The sequence below is a fragment of the Microtus oregoni genome, unplaced genomic scaffold, assembly GCF_018167655.1.
Source record: "Microtus oregoni isolate MIOR12 unplaced genomic scaffold, Mior012 000026F_ref0000081, whole genome shotgun sequence".
Taxonomy (NCBI): domain Eukaryota; kingdom Metazoa; phylum Chordata; class Mammalia; order Rodentia; family Cricetidae; genus Microtus; species Microtus oregoni.
Window position 1 is genome coordinate 6,370,641 of NW_024543085.1, and position 18,841 is coordinate 6,389,481.

General features: G+C 42.1%; 1 protein-coding gene across 8 annotated transcripts in view; it reads right to left on the bottom strand.

Annotated features, from left to right (window-relative positions):
• The window catches only part of Ica1 (islet cell autoantigen 1), a 157,181-nt gene that overhangs the window by 56,887 nt on the left and 81,453 nt on the right, over positions 1-18,841 (bottom strand). For all 8 annotated transcript variants that reach the window (XM_041675536.1, XM_041675533.1, XM_041675530.1 and 5 more), the window contains exon 7: positions 747-872. In XM_041675536.1, coding sequence (XP_041531470.1) covers positions 747-872 — 126 coding nt within the window. The remainder of the gene's footprint in view (positions 1-746; positions 873-18,841) is intronic.

Below are 18,841 nucleotides of genomic sequence, written 5' to 3' on the forward strand. Positions count from 1 at the left end.
CTTTCTTCCTTCCTTTCTTATTTTCTTTCTTTCTCTCTCTTGAGAGGGGTGGCAATGGTGAGACAGGCTCATGGTGTGTCCCTGGATGACCTGGAATTTTCTTTGTAGACCAGGATGGCCTTGAACTCACAGAGATCCACCTACCTCTGCCTCCTGAATGCTAGGATTAAAGGTATGTATCACCATGGCATTCTTAAAAGTTTTTTTCTGCTTAGAACATCTTGTCTAGGGGTTCAGGAAATACAGTAAAATATTACAGCCTCCAGTTTTCTTCCTAAACTTTGAATTCTTTGAGGAAAAGAAATTGGTTTATAATAATTTTCACTTTCATACAATACTGAGCATCTGGTGTTTCACACTCGTTTGGAGTCATGAGCACTGAGGATAGACACAGGGCTGCACTGAAGGACCTCCGTGTCAAGAGAGACAAACCAAGGGTGCTGAATAATCACAGCATTGTGCTAAAGCAGTCCAGAGCAAGAGCTGGAAAAGGCACGGGGAAAAAAAGAAAGGTATTCCAGGCAGAAAGGACCCACAAAGTAAGTGCAGGGAAATGGAAAATTCCACTGTGTGTACAGCACATAGGGACTATAGAGATGATTAAATTGCAGGGCCTTGAAGGGCAGAGAAGAGGATGCATTCAGAATCCGTGATGTCCAGGTCATTCTTTCCATCCAAGCACAGATTTTCCCATTATCTAAGCCTCTGGCAGTCCTTTGTTCATCAACACAGATTTACTTTGTTACCTGGTACGTTGCTAGCATGTGCGATAGGAGATTGCATCTGCTTGCTCCAAGAAGATCCACCTTCTGACACACATCCATCTTCAATTTATCAAAGTTTTTTTTTGCAAGGCGTACTTGTGTCTGCACCTAGAAAAGAAAAAGCGAGTCTCTGAGACACTGCAGCCTTCATGAGGTTAAAATCTGCAGGTGAGGAAAGACCCGCCAAGGGCTTTTCTGTCTTACATAAGAAAACTCCATCAAAGTTCCAGGCAAGTGAGCTGATCTGACATTCATTCTTCAACTTCTAAAATACCTAGATAAGAATTGTGATGACCAATTTTGTAACAGACTTACTATACAAATTATATGTTTTGCAGAATGAGGTTATTAACTCTGTCTCCTCAGAGCAATTACAAACTAGTCAGGAGAAGTTTGGAGATGTCCAGATGCTAAAGACTCTTGGCCCCAGCGTGTTCCAAGGCACTGGATGCTGAGTTACCACACGGTCCTTAGTGGACTTCCTAACATTAACATCTTGGGTAACATTTGCTAAAATGCAGAAACTATCATGGATAAAGTCCTATTTACTGATTTCTATACTTTCTTGTGTTTTATTTTTTTCTACTAACATCATTTTTGCTGTTTTGGGAGCCAACTGAGGAATTATATCAAAGAATTTTGCCATAGCTGAAACCATCACTACCAATAGTTTTTCAATTTTTCTTTTTGATTGGTGAACACCAGGAAACCTCTCACCACCCTTGAAGCGCACTCTAGTTCAGGGAAGGAGTGGCAGCCAGGAAAGTTGTGCAGATGCTAACTCATGCACTATGTTATGGGAGAGTTTTGACATTGAGAGGGTTGGGGAGAGAGCTGAGTCGGTGAAGGGCTGAAGTCAAGTGAAGGGTTCACGAAGCCTCATACTCCCAACATGGCATGAACTGGGTGTGCTGGTTTGCTCCTAAAGTCAGCAAACTGAAGATGAAGGAGAGAGGGTCGGAAGTTTCAGAACATCTTTGGATACTTAGGGAGTTTGAGGCCAGTCTGGGCTACATGAGACCCTGCCTAAATATATACATATGTATTTCTTTAAAAGCCATCAAGTCAAAATCTCCCCTCCCTCTATTCCAAAGTGTCACCATATTATATTATGGATGAGGAAAGCCAGTCACTTAAAAAAATGACATTTTAGTGAGTTATTTTTGATGTATAAAATTGACATATATTTAATGTGTTCAACTCGATAAATTCAAATATTAAATTATTTTACAAAATTCTTGAAGCTTAGAAACTGGGAAGACGAGTATTAAAAGCAATGCTGACTTATTACTTATAGCTTTTTCACCATAAGGTCCCAGGCAGCATAGACAATGTCTCTTTCGTCCACCACTACCTCACCTGGCAGCCTAGTGCAAGGCAGGTCCTGAATACATACTTGTTGACTGAATGAAGAACTTTCCCATGCCATTTCTAAATTCCATAATTAAAGCCTTTAAAATAGCTCCAGAAAGAGTGATTTGGGGGGCTGGCCCGATGGCTCAGTGGATAGGGACACATGCTACCAAGCCTGATGACCTGAGCTCAATTCCTGGACTCCTTATAATAGAAGAAGGAAACCAACTCCCAAAAGTTGTCCCTGTAACCTTCACACCAGGGCTGTGGCATAGGTGTGCAAGTTTCTCTTAAAAAGATTCGCGATCCTAGAGAAGCTAAATAAGAAGGTGAACCCAAAGACAAACATATAGGCATCCTCCTGAATATTAACCTTCCTCAGGCGATGAAAGGAGACAGAGACAGAGTCCCACATTGGAGCACTGGACTGAAATCTCAAGGTCCAAATCAGGAGCAGAAGGAGAGAGAGCACAAGCAAGGAACTCAGGACTGTGAGGGGTGCACCCACACACTGAGACAATGGGGATGTTCTATTGGGAACTCACCAAGGCCAGCTGGCCTGGGTCTGAAAAAGCCTGGGATAAAACTGGACTTGCTGAATATAGTTGACAATGAGGACTACTGAGAACTCAAGAACAATGGCACTGGGTTTTGATCCTACTGCACGTACTGGCTTTGTGGGAGCCTAAGCAGTTTGGATGCTCACCTTACTAGACTTGGATGGAGGTGGGCGGTCCTTGGACTTCCCACAGGTCAGGGAACCCTGATTGCTCTTTGAGCTGATGAGGGAGGGGGAGTTGATGGGGGAGGGGGAGAGAAATGGGAGGCGGTGGCGGAGAGGAGGCAGAAATCTTTAATAAATAAATAAATTAAAAAAAGAAAGTAGTGCCTTTATTTTTTTCATCAAAGTAAATATATTATTTGATATAAGTACAATTATTTCACTATCAATCATAACGTATCCACAGTTTACAAGTTTATATGGGATTATACAATAACAGGAATGATAAGTATAAATAGAACAATTGATTTAATTTACTCACTCCATGCTGATATTCTACTTTAGCAGTTATAATGATCTTCCCTTGCTGCTGATGACTTAAGCCTTCATCAGGGCAAGAGCTGAATTAGGGTAGGGTTGGCTCTCTCACTTAGTAGCCATGCTACTATGCTCCTTCAAACACCTTACCTACTGCCTGGAACTGAGAAGCACAAAATTGGATTCTACCTAGAAATACAAGTTCCCCTTTAGGCTTGTAGGCAACTGGAAAAATAATGAGGCTAAACATTTACCACCACATCGACAGAATTAATACCTACAAGAATCATGGCTACATGGATAGCTGCACACAAAATTTTCTAAGAATTCCTCTCAATTCTCTGTCTGTAGTGCTGGTGAGACCAGTGGGCAGTAGCTACTTGTTCTTCTCAGTTTTTCTCGCTCTGAGGACAAACATGCTGGAGATTGATTATTCTTTACTGCAGAGTGGAAACTCAAATCTCCCCTCCTGGGAGCTCTTACTGTAAGAAGAGTTTAAGAGGGGTCAACTATCATTGATACTCTGCGTCCTCTGAGAGGAGCAAAGAGATGGAAAGAACACGGGCTTCTGGTGGTCAGGGAAGAAGAGGAAATCCAGATGGACAGAATTTTAGCGGCTGAAATTTTTACTGTAGAGCACCAAGGGTCAGCATCACTCAACCAGAAGGGCCCCCCTCTTCAAGACATGAAAGACATCTGAAAGACATCTGTCCTCAGAAGGCTTTTCCTTTAAAGGGGAACGAACGTGTTCGGGACATGAGCTTCTGTGTATGTGTTCATTCAGTACATGTTATGGAGTACTTACGAGTCAGATGTTATGCTATGCATGGTAGAGATTGTAAAGTAATAACACATGTGAGCATCCTAATATAGTCACTAGATGTTTACGAATGCATATTCATTGTTAAGAGCATCCTACTATAACTTATAGTCAGTAGATGTTTATGAATGAATGCGCATTGTTATGAGCATCCTCAGCTTCTAAGAAGGAGAGAAGAGTTAGTAATTATAACACTATGAGAGAAGTGTAAGAATAGAACAGTTGTCAGCCCTTTTCAGCAGGACTACCAGCTCCCCAGGAACAACACAGACTTCTTATTCATTATGAAAGCTCTGCTAATAGCTTAGGCTTGTTTCTAACTAGCTGTTATAACTTAAACCAATCTATTTCTATTAATTTACTTTCTGCCTCATAACTTTATTTGCTTTGTACTGCCCATCTTGCTTCCTCTGGATCTGGATAGCAACTCTGCCTCCTTCTTCCCAGTGTCCTCTTTGCCCCCTAAGTCCTGCTTAGCTATTGGCTGTTTAGCTTCCTATGAATCCAATTCAAGGAACACTTCTTCACAGTGTGCAAAAAGACTTATTCCACAACATAGAGCTGAGACCAGAGAGAACATAGACAAGAGAATGAGTAATGCTGCTAGGGTAGGGGCCATTGTAAGGTGTTGGCATTGTTATTGCTGGGTGGCGACATCATTGTAGGGTGATGGCATTAAAGTCCCAAGGAGTGTCCTTATTGTATCTTCCTATACTTGGCGCTGTGACTTTGAACTCTCCTCTCACTCTGAAATCAGGCTTAGCCATGTGACTTGGTATTGGACAGAGAGGCTAACAGATGTAAGGAGACGGGAAACTTGAAAACGGGAATGCCAGCGTGTTTCCACTTTCCCTCTGCCTCCTCTGTGATGGCCATGAGAACACACTCAGATTGGCCAGCTGGATGGGTGTGAGCCACATGGCACAAAGAGACGTAAGGAGGGGGCTCAGCCATTATTAGCAATCTTTCTCTGCCCCATCGCTGGCTACTGACCAGTGTGTGAGTAGCTCCGCCCCCCACTGAAAACACCCTGTTAACCATAGACTTATGAGCAATAAAGAGATGTTTATTGTTTTAAGTACTTGAGTGTTCTGGTGGTTTTATTTCACAGTATGATTATAACCACAGATTATTGATGTAAACAGTCAGGAAACTGAGGGCTTCTTGGAAGAGCTAGTACCAGAGTTGGCTTTTAAAGCAAATCTACGCAGGCAGAAGACCACCTTACTTGTATGGAAGTTCAAGATTTTTCTAATAAGATGCAAATTGGACTTTTTCCTTTATATGATCAGTGCTCACATTCCATGAGAGAGCTTGCTTGTGTCCCTTGCTTATAACATAAAACTCATGAAGGCATATAGTTTGAAATGTGCCTCAGAGAATTTTGTTCAGCTTTTGAGGGGTAATTTTAGAAATGGAGAGGATTTCGATCTTGACCCGGTGAGTTCTGAGAGGCCATATGCTTTGTGTGTCAACAATGATTATTAAAACACTTAACGCGCTGCTGAGTTCCCAAATGTTCCACCCTTTCCATGCCAAACAAGGATGTGACAGTGCTGGGCATTTGGAATCCAGGACAATTTGTTTAATAGTTTGCGTCCCACGTCTCCTCTCTAAAACTGACTTTTTGCTAGCGGAGGACAAAACTCCAAGGACCCAGCAAAGCACAGACCTCCTCTGTGAGGGCAATTTCACAAGCCTTCAGAAGCACCAGTGAGAATGTTTTCATTGTCCTTCCTCTCCATCCCATACAAATTCAATTCAATTACATAAACATCTTGAGGAGCTCCTGTGGTTTTCAAGGCTCTTTCAATTTTTTCAATCAAATAAATGCACCTTTTGTTTATTTCTTCATTTCTGTTACTCCACCTTTCTCTTCTTATTTCCCAAACTTTCTGAAGTGATTATGCATATTAGACCCTCTTTAGTCTGGGTCTTGTCTTCCCCGGGCAACAGAAATTCAATTTACTCAAGAAAGCAGCCATGTCTCCACTGCCAAAACAACAAGGCATATCTCTGAACTCATTCCTCCTAATGTGAAATTCTACCTTTTAGCCCCCAACTTGAACTACCCAGGGTAAAAGCAAAGTGATCCATCCTCAGTTCATTCTGCTTTGGCTAGCCTGTGGGGGCAGGGCTTCATGTAACCCCACAACCAAGTAACCGGAGCATACTTTTGTTGTTTTCTAAGGGTCTTATTTCCTTTAAGAACAAAAGAAAAAAATTCCATTCTTAATTTTAGATTTTCTTTCAGGAGATAACTCTCTCTCTCTCTCTCTCTCTCTCTCTCTCTCTCTCTCTTACACACACACACACACACACACACACACACACACACACACTAAAAGGACTGAGTATGGCTACCAGTGTGAAAAGTACTCCAGTTGCAAGGTGAGTGTTGGGGGCTGGGTAATGAAAAGGCCCCAGGAAGAGGTAATAGAGCAGGTCATAGACCGGTAATGGATGAGCACATCTGGGTTGCTGAGAACATGTATCAAGGTGGTATGAGAGGAGGCAGAAGGTCAGGTCATATTCTGGCAGACTTACTTGTGGGCTTAGAATTTTAGTTTTTGACCTAGACATGGTTTTTAGAGGCTTTTAAGCAAGAGAGAGCCAAGATTTTTCCATTGGTGCAGTGTGCAGACAGGCAAAAGGAGAGAGACGAAGGTGGATGAGGATAGGCCGAAAGTCAAGGGGAATGAGGACAGAGCTTTAGACTGAAGTGTTGATGGTGCGGACAGAAAACACTGTGCTGACCTAAGAGATCCAGGAGACAAAAGAGGCCTTGAGGAGAGAGTACATGTGAGATGAAACTATATCCTTTTCAGTTCCAGTCTGTGCCTATAGCTCTCTTCTGTACATGCCCCACGGTCCAAGCATTTCTGAGACTCAGACCCTGTCATTCATTGCCTGTCCTCAGCAGCTCTACACAATCCCTGCAATCTTTCATCTTTTATGCCTTTAAAGCCAGTGCCATATGGATAAGGGCTCTAAGTTCTGTAGTCACCCTGGATACATCAGCTTGGGTGTGCTGACTCTCTCTCTCCCCTAGGCAGTTGCTTTAAAAGAGGGGAAACCCATCCCCCACTACTAGCCCATTCTCAGTTCAATCTTTCTCTTTTCACACAAATTTACATCTTTGCAAATTGGGTCCTTTGGTGCAGGAGGGGGTCTTGTCCTCACAAGTATTTTTCTCATTGCCCAATGCGGAAGGCCAGGTTTCTCTTTGGTACTGCGAATCTCTTCGGCAGCCACGGCGGCCATGTTGCCAGCACCCTTCCTCCTGAGAACCTTATCTGATCTTTCCTCCTCCAACCAATCAATCCTTTGTCTTTAAATTCAACTTCACTCAACTTCTCCGACACAGGCAGAATGAACAAAGCAAAATTCTCACCCAAAATATCACACAGAGGGTCTCAATTCCAATTTCCAATGGAGTCTTTGCTCCTCTTCAAACCCTCATGAGGCAGCCCTCAACTGTAGTTCTCTCAACATCCTTCTGCTAGGCTCCCACCAGAACAGCCCATTGAGCTGTCTACAGAATTCAGTGACTTGTGTAGCCCAAAGTTGGGAACTCTTTTATATTCCAGCCATAAAAAACATCCCCGGGTCTGAGAATCACGTGGCCAGGTTAAATACAGCATTACATTCCAGCCACAGAAACATCTCCGGGTCTGAGAATCACGTGGCCAGGTTAAATACAGCATTACATTCCAGCCACAGAAACATTTCCAGGTCTGAGAATCACATGGCCAGGTTAAACACAGCATTACTTTCCAGCCACAGAAACTTTTCCGGGTCTGAGAATCACGTGGCCAGTTAAACACAGCAGCAGCAGCCCTCCTACTTCTCAGCCGCAATTTTTGTCTTAGTTTCTTTTCCTGTTGCTGTTATAAATACTGACAAAAGCCATTAAGGAAAAAAAAAGTGTTTATTTCAGTTCACAGTTCAAGATACAGTCCTTGGCAGGGAAGTCAAGGTGCTTGAAGCCACTAGTCATATTACACCCATAACTAGGAAACAGGAATGAATGTATGCTTGCACACAGCTCGCTTTCTCCGCTTGGATAGTCGAGGATCCCCTGATCAAGGAATGGTTCAACTCCAGCTCAAAATGGGTCATCCTGTAGCAGTTAACATAGCCAAGATAACCCGCAGACAGACAGAGGCCCAACTCCCTGGCGCTTCTAGATTCTGTCCACTGACAATTAGCACTAAATATCACAGCATTTTAACCCAAGTTAAATCTTCCATAATGTACCATGGTGGTCTCAGCTGGAGAAACCAGATCCTTTTTTCTTAGGATTTTGAACTTGAAACAAGGATAGTTAGTCTCAATTTGGCAAAAGCTCTAAAGGCAGAAAGTCCTGACATTCGAGTGTCTGATGATGCACAGAGAATTGGTCTGCAGAGAAAAACTGAAAAGAAGCAGGGAGGCAGTGGGGAGGTGGCTCAGTAGGTGCGTGCTCTGCAGTCATGAGGATCTATCTGAGCTCAAGTACCCGTTATCTATACAGAAGCCATGGCGACAGGTAACCCAGCCTTGGTGTGTTGATAGGGCTGTCAGCCTAGCCAAAAGGTGAACTTCAAATTCAGAGAGAGATCCTGCCTTCAGGCAATATGGTAGAAAGAGAGGAGAAGACGCCTGGTGTCTTTCCCTTCCTTTCCTTTCCCATGCATGGACCTAACACCCACACCTGTACGCTGAAGCATTACTATATATACTGCACATACATCACATTGTGTGTGTGCTTGCACACCCATACCTGTTGGTGGATGCTTTTCCCGGCTGCCCAGATCCAAAATAATCACACAGAAGCTATATTAATTGCAATACTGCTTGGCCCATATCTTAAGTGTATTTCTAGCTAGCTCTTACATCTTAAATTAACCCATTTCTATTATTTTATATTTTACCATGAGGCTCATGGTTTACTGGTACTGCCATGCAGGCATCTTTCTCCTCAAATGGTTATATGGCATCTCTTTGACTCTGCCTACTCTCTGCTCCTCTGTTTGGAATTTCTGTCTTGCCCTATTCTGTGCTGCAATAGGCCCAAAGAAGATTCTTCATTAACCAATGGTATTCACAGGATACAGAGGGGAATCCCCCATCACCGCCCCTTTTCTGTCTAAATAAAAAGGAAGGTTTTAACTTTAACATAGCAGGATTACAAATAACAAAACAGTTATTAAACAAGAATTAGTTACAACATTTATATCTACTTTATCTATTATCATAACTAAAGAAAACTATAACTATCTATTCTTCAACTCCATCAAAGACTCCAGAAGGATATAGTACTACCTAAGTAAACAGGAAGTGCATTGTAAGCAACTTCCAAAACTCTAGAATTGACAGAGACATCTTTCTGCCTGGATAGTCACCCAAAGTTCTTCTGCAGCATCCAACTTCAGCCTACAGGCCTATAGTATTCAGCAGACTTTTCCATGAAGTGGGAAATTTCAAAGACAGTTCCACCTATATTGGCAATTTGTCAGTCACTTTCGTCTCTATCCTACAGAATGTCTAGCAGACATTCTCTTTTAAGAAACAGGAATCCTGAAGGACTGTCTCACCTTCTTTAGACAACTTCAGCAGTCATTTTTATGTGGGTCCTTCAAGTATAGGCAAGCAGTCCAGGCAAGAGCAGTTTCTTGCCCAAATGGCTAGCAAACTCCATAAGAAGCCTCTTTGATACCCATCATCCTCTTGAAGTAGACTGGTGCTGCCAGGAGTAGATTTGTCTCACTGCCACGAAAAGTCCTAAATTCTTAAAACATTTAAATGCCATATTCCGAAGGTCTTTGAAAGATTTGAAGAATATCTATCCATCTGAAATTCATCTTTGTAGATCTAGAAAACCTAATTAACAAGTTTGTTTTATAGATGACTATTAACCTGTATTTCTTAATTGTAAATTACATTTTTAAATGAGTTGCACAAACACAATACCTTAATCAAGAGCAGAAATATAAATATAATAAAATTGACCTTAAATTTGTATCAATAACCAAGATTCATACCAATGCAAAGTATTCATCTCTATAGCACATACCCCCACACACCTTACCACAGATATACACATGCAAAACATATCTCACCATAGATACATATATACACCTAGGTATAGCACATTACAGATACATACACACCCCACATACACACACACTACCACAGATACATACACAGATACACAATACCCATACACACCATAACAGATACACATACATGCACCCCTACACACACACCATACCAAAGATACACATACACACCCCTTATATACACACACATCACACTACACATACACACACATGCACACCTATACATGCACACCACACCACAGATAAACACACACCGCAGATATACACACACACACACCCTATCCCACCACAGATATACATATATACCTATGCATATCACATCACAGACACACAGACACACATACACACACAATATTTTAAGGAGCCAAAGGATACAGGGGAAGTAGGGAGAAGATAAGGAAAAACTCTCTGATCAGCTCCCTCCTTTGCCTAAATGAGTTTAAAAAATGGCTCCCCGTTATCTGGATCTAGTAGACAGTAACCCAGGCAGTTCACAAAATCTATGAGAGACTCCAACAAGTTTCCTTACAACCATCCCTTTCCATTTTTGGTTACTACAATCTTTCTGCATTTTTTTGCAATTGGAGAGGTAGTCACAGTTATTGCAGCTTTAATTTGCATTTCTCTGATGACTCATGTCACTGAACTTTTCATTTTTACTTATCTTATATAATTTTAGTTACATGTCTATGCAGAGCTTTTGCCTAGCTTTAAGTGTCTTCTGATTACTGAGTAACAAGAGTCCCCCATGTATTCTGAATACGAGTCATATCAGATATAACTTTGGAAATACTTTCTTCAAGTCTGAAAGTGCCTTTCATTTCTTAATAATGTCTTTTGAAAAGAAATGGTTTCACTTTTGATAAAATCCAGTTTACCAAGTTTTCTTTTTGTAGTGTGTGTTCTTTGAGCCTCAACAAACCTTTCCCTAGCGCAAGATATCAGACATTGTTTTTTTACCCTTTGTCTTACAGAAATTTAATGTTCCTTTTAAAAACTATCTTTATATTTATAGCCATTTCAATGTTCTTTTGTTGCTGTTTGTTGAGATAGGGTTTCTCTGTGTAGTCTTGGCTGACCTGGAACTTGCTCTGTAGACCAGGCTGCCCTTGAACTCACAGAGATCTGCCTACCGAGTGCTGGGATTAGAGATGTGTGCCATCATTGCCTGGCTTCAAGTCCATTTTTGTTGAGTATGGTATGGGATACGGTACAGATCCACTTTGTTTGTGGCTATATCACTGTTACGGCATCAGTTTTTGTAGGTTGGTTTGTTTTTTAAATATCCAGTCACCCATTGCACTACTCTGGAATCCACAGCAACATCAGCAAGCGATGGGCATGTGGGTTCAATTCTGGGTTTTCTCCTCCGTTCCTTTTATTTGATGTGAACCTTCTTATGCCAACACCATACCTGGATAATTACTATCAATTCTGGTAAGTCTTACAGTCAAGAAGTCTAAGTCCCATGACTTTGCTATTCTGGGTTGTATATGTGTTGGAGCGAATCTATGGCTTCATATGCTAGCCATATGCTCTATTGTTGAGTTACATGCCCAGACCTGATTTTATTATTTTCACAAGCATTTTGGCTATTTCTGGACCTTCTACACAAACCTTATGGATTTCTACAATAAATCTTTTGAGGATTGTGAGATGGCTCAGTTTTGTGACCTCAGCTCAATCCCTGGAGCCCACATAAAGGTGGAGGAAAGAATGGATTCGATGAGGTTGTCCTTTGTCTACACATGTGCCCTGGCACGCAAGCCTAGACAAACACCAAGCTCATATACACAGACACTTACAAAAAAAACTGTTTAGGCCAGGATATGCCTGAAGCCACAGCATTCCACAGAGGAGGCAGAGGCAGATGAATTTCTATAAGTTTAAGGACAGCCTAGTCTACACATGAGTACCAGGCCAACCAGGGATATATGGTGAGGCCCATTGTGGGATATTTGTGCACTATCTGAAAATGTATTGCTGTGATTGGTGTAATAAAGAGCTGAATGGCCAATAGCTAGGCAGAAGAGGATAGGCAGGATCTCTGGGGAGAGAGGAAGAGGAAGAGGAATCTAGGTGCACAGATTACACCAAGGAGATGTCAGGGAAGACACCGAAAAGGCTGGATATATGGTACAGAGTAGAGGTAATTGAGCCACGTGGGAGAGTGTAGATTAACAAAAGCAGGTTAATTTAAATTCTAAGAGCTAGTGGGGCAAGCCTACGCTAATAGGCAAGCTTTCATAATTAATAAGTCGCTGTGCCATTGCTGGTGGTCTGGTGGTCCCAATGAGAAAGGACTGCTGCAGAGGTCAGAACAGGGTATCCGATTCCCCTGAACTGGAGTTACAGATGGCTGAGAGCCATTATGTAGGTGCTGGCCACTGAACCCATGTCCTCTTAACCACAGGCATCTTTCCAGCCCTTTAATTCTCTTTGTTGATGGTATTATCATTTCTAGAAACGTTCACAGACAATTACAAGGAATACAATTGATTTTTGTGATGTTACCTTATTTCTTGTGATATTGTTAAAGTAGTTTTAAATGTTCATCAAGATTCCTTAGATTTCTTTCTATATATATCTCTGCAATGCTCTCCCCATATGTACAATGTTCCTTGAAAATAAAGACAGAGAAACCTCTCCCTTGCAAATTTATGTGTTATTGAATGTTTTGCCTTTCCATATTGATACGGTAGTGTGGAGTGGAAGGTGATTCAGTCAATGCTTTTACGGAGGAAGCAGTCTTTGCAGTCTTTCAGCGCCAAGCATTTCGTTGTAGCGTTTTTATCTGTCCCCATTATCACCCTGAGGATATGTTTCTCTGCCCTTTGTATGATGAGGACTTTTGCCGGGAATGCACCTGGACTGTAGCAGGAGATCTTTCTGTCTCTGCTGTACCAGCTATTTGATCTGTTGCTTTTGGTCTCTCCTCCACAGAGCAGATTAATGGACTTTAAGCCCACCTCCACTCTTTAGCACTCAGTCAAGCAACACTATTCTTTTATCTATTCTTGGAATTCACTCATTAATAATATTTTTTTACAGCTTTACTGAGCTACAGCCCACATGCCACATAGGTCACCATTTAAGCTGTAAACTTCATCGACTCTCATTATATTCCCAAACTTGCATGAGCATCACTCAGTCAAATGCAGAACATTCCATTAACTTGCCCCGAGAAATACCTTGCCTAGTTCTTTTTTTTTTCTCTTTTAAATGGGAGAATTTCCTATGTAGCTCAGATTGTCTTCTAACTTCCAATCATCTTGCCTCAGCTTTTTGAGTTTTATTTTGCTAATGTTTTAATAATATATTTACTATCCATGTCAATGAGATATATTACTATGCATTATTTTCTTCAAATGGCCTTTTCAGTTGTTCCCCCACCCTACCCATTGGAGGCAGGAGAATCAAACTGTAGGCCAGCCTGTTGATACATGGAAAGACCCTGTCTCCAAACCACAGAACAGAAGCCAGAACAAACAAAACTAGAAATCAGTGAAGCGTTTACTCTTCCTCCTTGTTGTGTTTCCCTTAGAACGAGGCTGGAAATTTCTTTGAGGAAAGGCTTTTAGTTACAAAGAGGCTATATTAATAAACAGACACTCTATTGTTTTTGTGTATTTTGAGGAATTGGCCCATTTCGTGTGAATTATTGGCCCTGTGGGCCTGAAGCTGTCCCTGCCGTCATCTTCCATCCGAGCATGTGTAGGATCTCGCTGTCTCCATGCTGACAGTCCATGGCTTCTCTCTTTTGTTCCCAGTCAATCTAGGCAGGGTGTCCATTTGAATGATTTTTATTCAGAGGGCCAGCTTTTGGTTTTCTACATTGTTTTTTGGTTTATAATTTGATTTGTCTATGCTCTTAATAATTTCTTTCCTTACAGTAGAATAGGTTTATTTAGTTGTTTATTTTAGTTTTTGAGAAGTAGGTTACAGCTCAAGAACATTCTTATTTTCTAAAGTTAACATTCAATGGTACAAGCTCCCCTAAAGCATTCCTTTATGTGCATCCCACTCAGCTTGATACGTTGTGATTTCCCTTCTTCAATCCCAAAATGCATTCTGATTTCCCCTGTGATGTGTTCTTTTGACCCATGAGCTATGTGGATAGATATTTTTTTCTATTTCTAATAATTTGGGAGATGACACAGTTAAATACTTGCAACCAATTTCTAGCTTAGCTCTGTTGTAGTTTCAGAAAACATCCTTTGTGATTTCGATTTTTAGGAATTTACTTGGGGGCTAGGTGCAAACTCCGTGGTCCAATACTTGCCTAGCACACAAGATTTAAAGTGGTCCTTATGGATAGCATAAAGTCAAGCCTTGCTTTTACAAGATCCTGTCTCCTGCCGATGTGACAGGGAGAACGTACCCAGGAACTCTCAATAATATGGTTACTAGAACAAGACCTGCATAATGCCACCATCAGATGACAAGCCAGTGTGGATGGGGGAAGTTCTACATGAAGAGCTCCAAGGGGTCAAAGGTTGTGGAGAGTGGAAGAATCGGTTGCCTTACAGGGAGGATCTCCTATACAGGTTGCTAGATCTCAAGTGGTCTGATTGCACGAGCCTTAGAAGTGTGCAGTATTTCAAGAGACAAATCCATTTTATGTGAACTGTCAAATCTGTCAGCTTCCAGTTGTCCACATTCCCTAACCTTGTGTCTCTGCAGTATCTCAGTATCGCCACACTGGTAGTTCATGACTTTGCTCTTTTATTCCTAACCAAAGACAAGAACACATGTATTTAACATGCACACGTGTAATGAGACTTACAGAAAGAGAGGTCATGAATTTGGGAGGGGGACACTGGGAGGAGGACAGGAGGGAGGAGGGAGTGATGCCAATGACTGTAGCACTCATATATAAAGGGCTCTAAAAAATTAAATACAAACTGCATTTAGCCAGAAAAGATGCAGTTCTAGTACCGTTTCTGCATTTTATTGCAGTTTATGGATAGAGGGGACTATGAAACATACCGAATACAGTGAGAAGGTACGGCTCTTCTGATGTAGACTCAGAGTAAACTCATCAGAACAGTCGTATTTCCTTCCTAAGTTGTATATGGTTGTTGCAACACAGTGCTTACTGTATGCAGCAATCTGTTTTCGGCTTGGTTAAACACCATGGTAGGATTTACTGTATCAAACTCGAGTTTGTAAAAATAGGACAATATTTGCTTGCCATGCTATTTCTGGCATCTGTGAGCTCCCAAGGCTCACTGGCAGTGTTTCAGGCCTTGCAGACACAAGTTCTGAGGCACCGCTCACACACATCTGGTGACTAAATGTGTCTGAATGCAACTACTGAACATTAGTCCGTTTCACACCCTGAGCTGCAGTGTTTCTGCAGGGCTCTCTCTACTCCATACCGTTTAAATACTTTTTTCCTTGATGGCCATAAAAGTGAAACAGGGGTCTAGTGGTTCTGTTTTCTTGGCTTTGGTGTGAAGGTGAAATCATCTGAAATGTATTTTCTGGCTCAGAATGTTCAAGGTCTAAGCAGAATGGCTAACGTGCAAGCAATGAACTGGTGTGCACCTCTTCATGCAAGTAAGCAAGGCTCCTTGACCCAATTACTGATCCCAGGGCTATGACAGCAGGGGCAGACGGTAATCAAAAACTACACCATACTAGAAAGCAGGGATGGTCATTACTGGAGTCACATCAGAAGGATCAGGTGTCAACGGAAGAGTTTCCCAGCAGCAACTTATTAGCTACTGTGAGCACCAACAAAGCTAATGCAGGCAATGTTGAAAACACACCTATACAATTGTCTATGAGATCACAATGAGACGAACAAATATAAACCCAACAACTTCACTAGTAATTTGTGGAGAATACCCGAATCAATGCACTGCTCTGAAGAAAGAGAGAACTGCTTACTTTGCCTTTCCTGTCAAACTGTGACTGCAGGCTTTGCTGGGCTAGGAGGAAAGCTAGTCAGTCCTGAGTCATACAGACACACACGAAGCAGAAAGACAACATGCAATTAAGCCACCTGTTCCCGGGAGTGGGCCTGACTTTCCAAGGTTCCGCTTCACTGTCGCTCCACCGTGGTTACTTGAATGCGTTTGACCTTCAGTCTGGGCTGATCATCCGCTTTCCTACCTTCACATTTATTCAGTTCCCCTCTTTCTTCCCTTCTGCCCAAGAAATGTTGTTGAACACTTACAAGTTCCAGGTGGCTGGATGTGTAAGGGATCCATTTGATTGTGTGCTTTCTTGCCTGCTTTCTACTGTGTGAATGAAAGAAGTGCAAGCCAGTACTGAGTGTGACGTTGGGGAAAACAGTGGTTCTTATTTTCTGTTTTAGGATAGAGCTCTACAAAAGTCTCCTGAGTAAATCATATTGGAGAAGAAATCAGGAAGAAATGAGAAAGGAACCACTCAGACGTCATGCAGGAAGAGAATTCCAAGTGCAAAGGCCACTGGGGCGGAGTCCACATGCTTTGTGTAGGAACTGGTCATATCCTGCAATTCTGTGTATTACCCTCTACATGCCTATTAATCTGTGTCTTAAACTCAATGGATGAGTTTATAAAGGTTTATGAAAATGTGCACATAATGATATGAACGGCTGTAATATATATTTACAGAGAGCTTGTGTGTGCAAGAGGAACCTCTGGTCACAGAGTATGTGTGGAGGCCCGAGGACAAACCTGGGTGCTGCTCCTCGCCTCCCACCCTGTTTGAGACAGGGTCTTGCCACTGCATACTCCAGACTGGCTGGCCTGCCTGCAGCTGTGGACTGTCAGCTTCGATCTCCAGTCTACAACAGGAGCACTCAGATAACAGACATGTTACTGTGCCTTTACGTGGGTTTTAGGGATTTGAACTATGGTCCTCACATTTGTATAGTGTGTGCTTTTTAACACAGAAAACCATTTTCCTAGCGCCTTTCCATGCTTTATTCATGGAACTAGTACATAGCAATTAACTACTTGAATATATTCATAAATGTTCTGTCCCTTACTTTATAGCATGGCATTTTTTTTTCTAAGAAGGCAAGAAAGAAAAAAAAAGAGCATATTCTCTCTGGTCCAGAGACTAAATGCATCAATTCTTAATAACAGTGGTCTAGCATTATGTTTGAAAAAACTGTAACTAAATGGCAAAGAAATGTTTTGAAGAATAAGATGTGTTAGGGACTGGCAATATAAATCAACTTTTTTAAAAATTGATTTTTATTGAGCTATACATTTTTCTCTGCTACCCTTCCTTCCTCTTCCCTCCCCTTCAACCCTCTTCCATGGTCCCCATGCTCCCAATTTTCTCAGGAGATCTTGTCCTTTTCTACTTCCCATGTAGATTAGATCCATGTGTGTCTCTCTTAGGTCCTCATTGTTGTCTAGGTTCTCTGGGATTGTGATTGTGGGCTGGTTTTCATAGATCAACTTTTAAAGGGGCTTTCCGTAAGCTTGATGATCTGAGTTCAATTCCCAAACCCACATAACAGAAGAACAGAGCCAGCTTCTGCAAGTTGTTTTGCTCTGACCTCTACACACAAGTATGTTCCATTTCAATAAATAAATACACGTCAAAAATGAAATAATTAGAGGTTTCAGAAGAAGATCAAGAAGATGGGAGTGCAGTAGGCAACACTGGTATTGGAGATTGTAAGTCCATAGTCTACATGGTGATAAAGCCCAATGCCTGGACTTGTCATGTTCAAGACCTCAGTTAAAGAATCAGAGCTAGAAAGGCACGTGGGGATATGGAGGGGCAGGCAGTTCTCCATAAAGAACTGGACAGATGTTGGCCGAGCCGGATTTTGATCTAAGTTGGGGAGCTTGGTGCGCAGGTAGATTTGAGAGAGGGGGAAAGTTGAAGTCAATAAAGAAGTGGAAAAAAGGAGAAAAAGAGGGGCCCGTACATGGATCTTGCTGTGGTTAGGAGGGTAACAGTGCTTCTCACACAACAAGGAAGATTCCTCCTAGCCACGCATTATGACGTTTAACAACTTGGCAATAAAGGATATGCTATGAGAACATTAGGTTCCGGCTTTGTGCTGAATTTGTAGGACAATAAAGAGAACCTCTAACCAGAACCTCCACATCCATGGAAACACTTCACACTAGACACACTCAGCCCACCCGTGTTTATAAAAGTATGTCATGTGACTTTCACTCAGCCATTGTTGTTTCACAAACGACCAAGCCCATCCAAGTTTATCTTTACTCTGCTTTCCAAAGCCCAGGTTCTAGGGTGTTTTGACTACAAAACCAAAAGTCAAATGGAGGTCATAGGTTGAAGAGTCATTTTGGAGTACCATTTTATAGCCGTTTAATACTGCATTTTCCTCATGGTAGAAAAGAGAATGAGAGGAGAAAATGATTTGCCTTAAATCAGCCTAGCTGCAGCAGAGACAGGAATGACCCCGCTAGGATCTTTCTCATCTCCACACTAGACCCAGGATGACTGCAACACCTCCATGTCCTTCCACATCACCTCAGCACCATGTCCTTCAGGCTGTCTACATTCCTGCCTGGCAGCCACAGCGGGTTAGATCAGCCTCTGTTTCCCCGTATGTCCTCTTCCTGGAATGCCTTCCCATGCTGTGGGACATTTGTACACTGTGTGAAGATGTGTTACTGTGACCGGTGTAATAAAGAGCTGAGTGGCCAAGAGCTAGGCAGGAGGTACAGGCAGGACTTCTGGACAGAGGGAACTCTGGGAAAAAGAAAGGGGAAGTCACCAGTCAGTCACGGAGGAAGCAGGTCATGCAGGAGGAGAGGTAAAAGCCATGGGC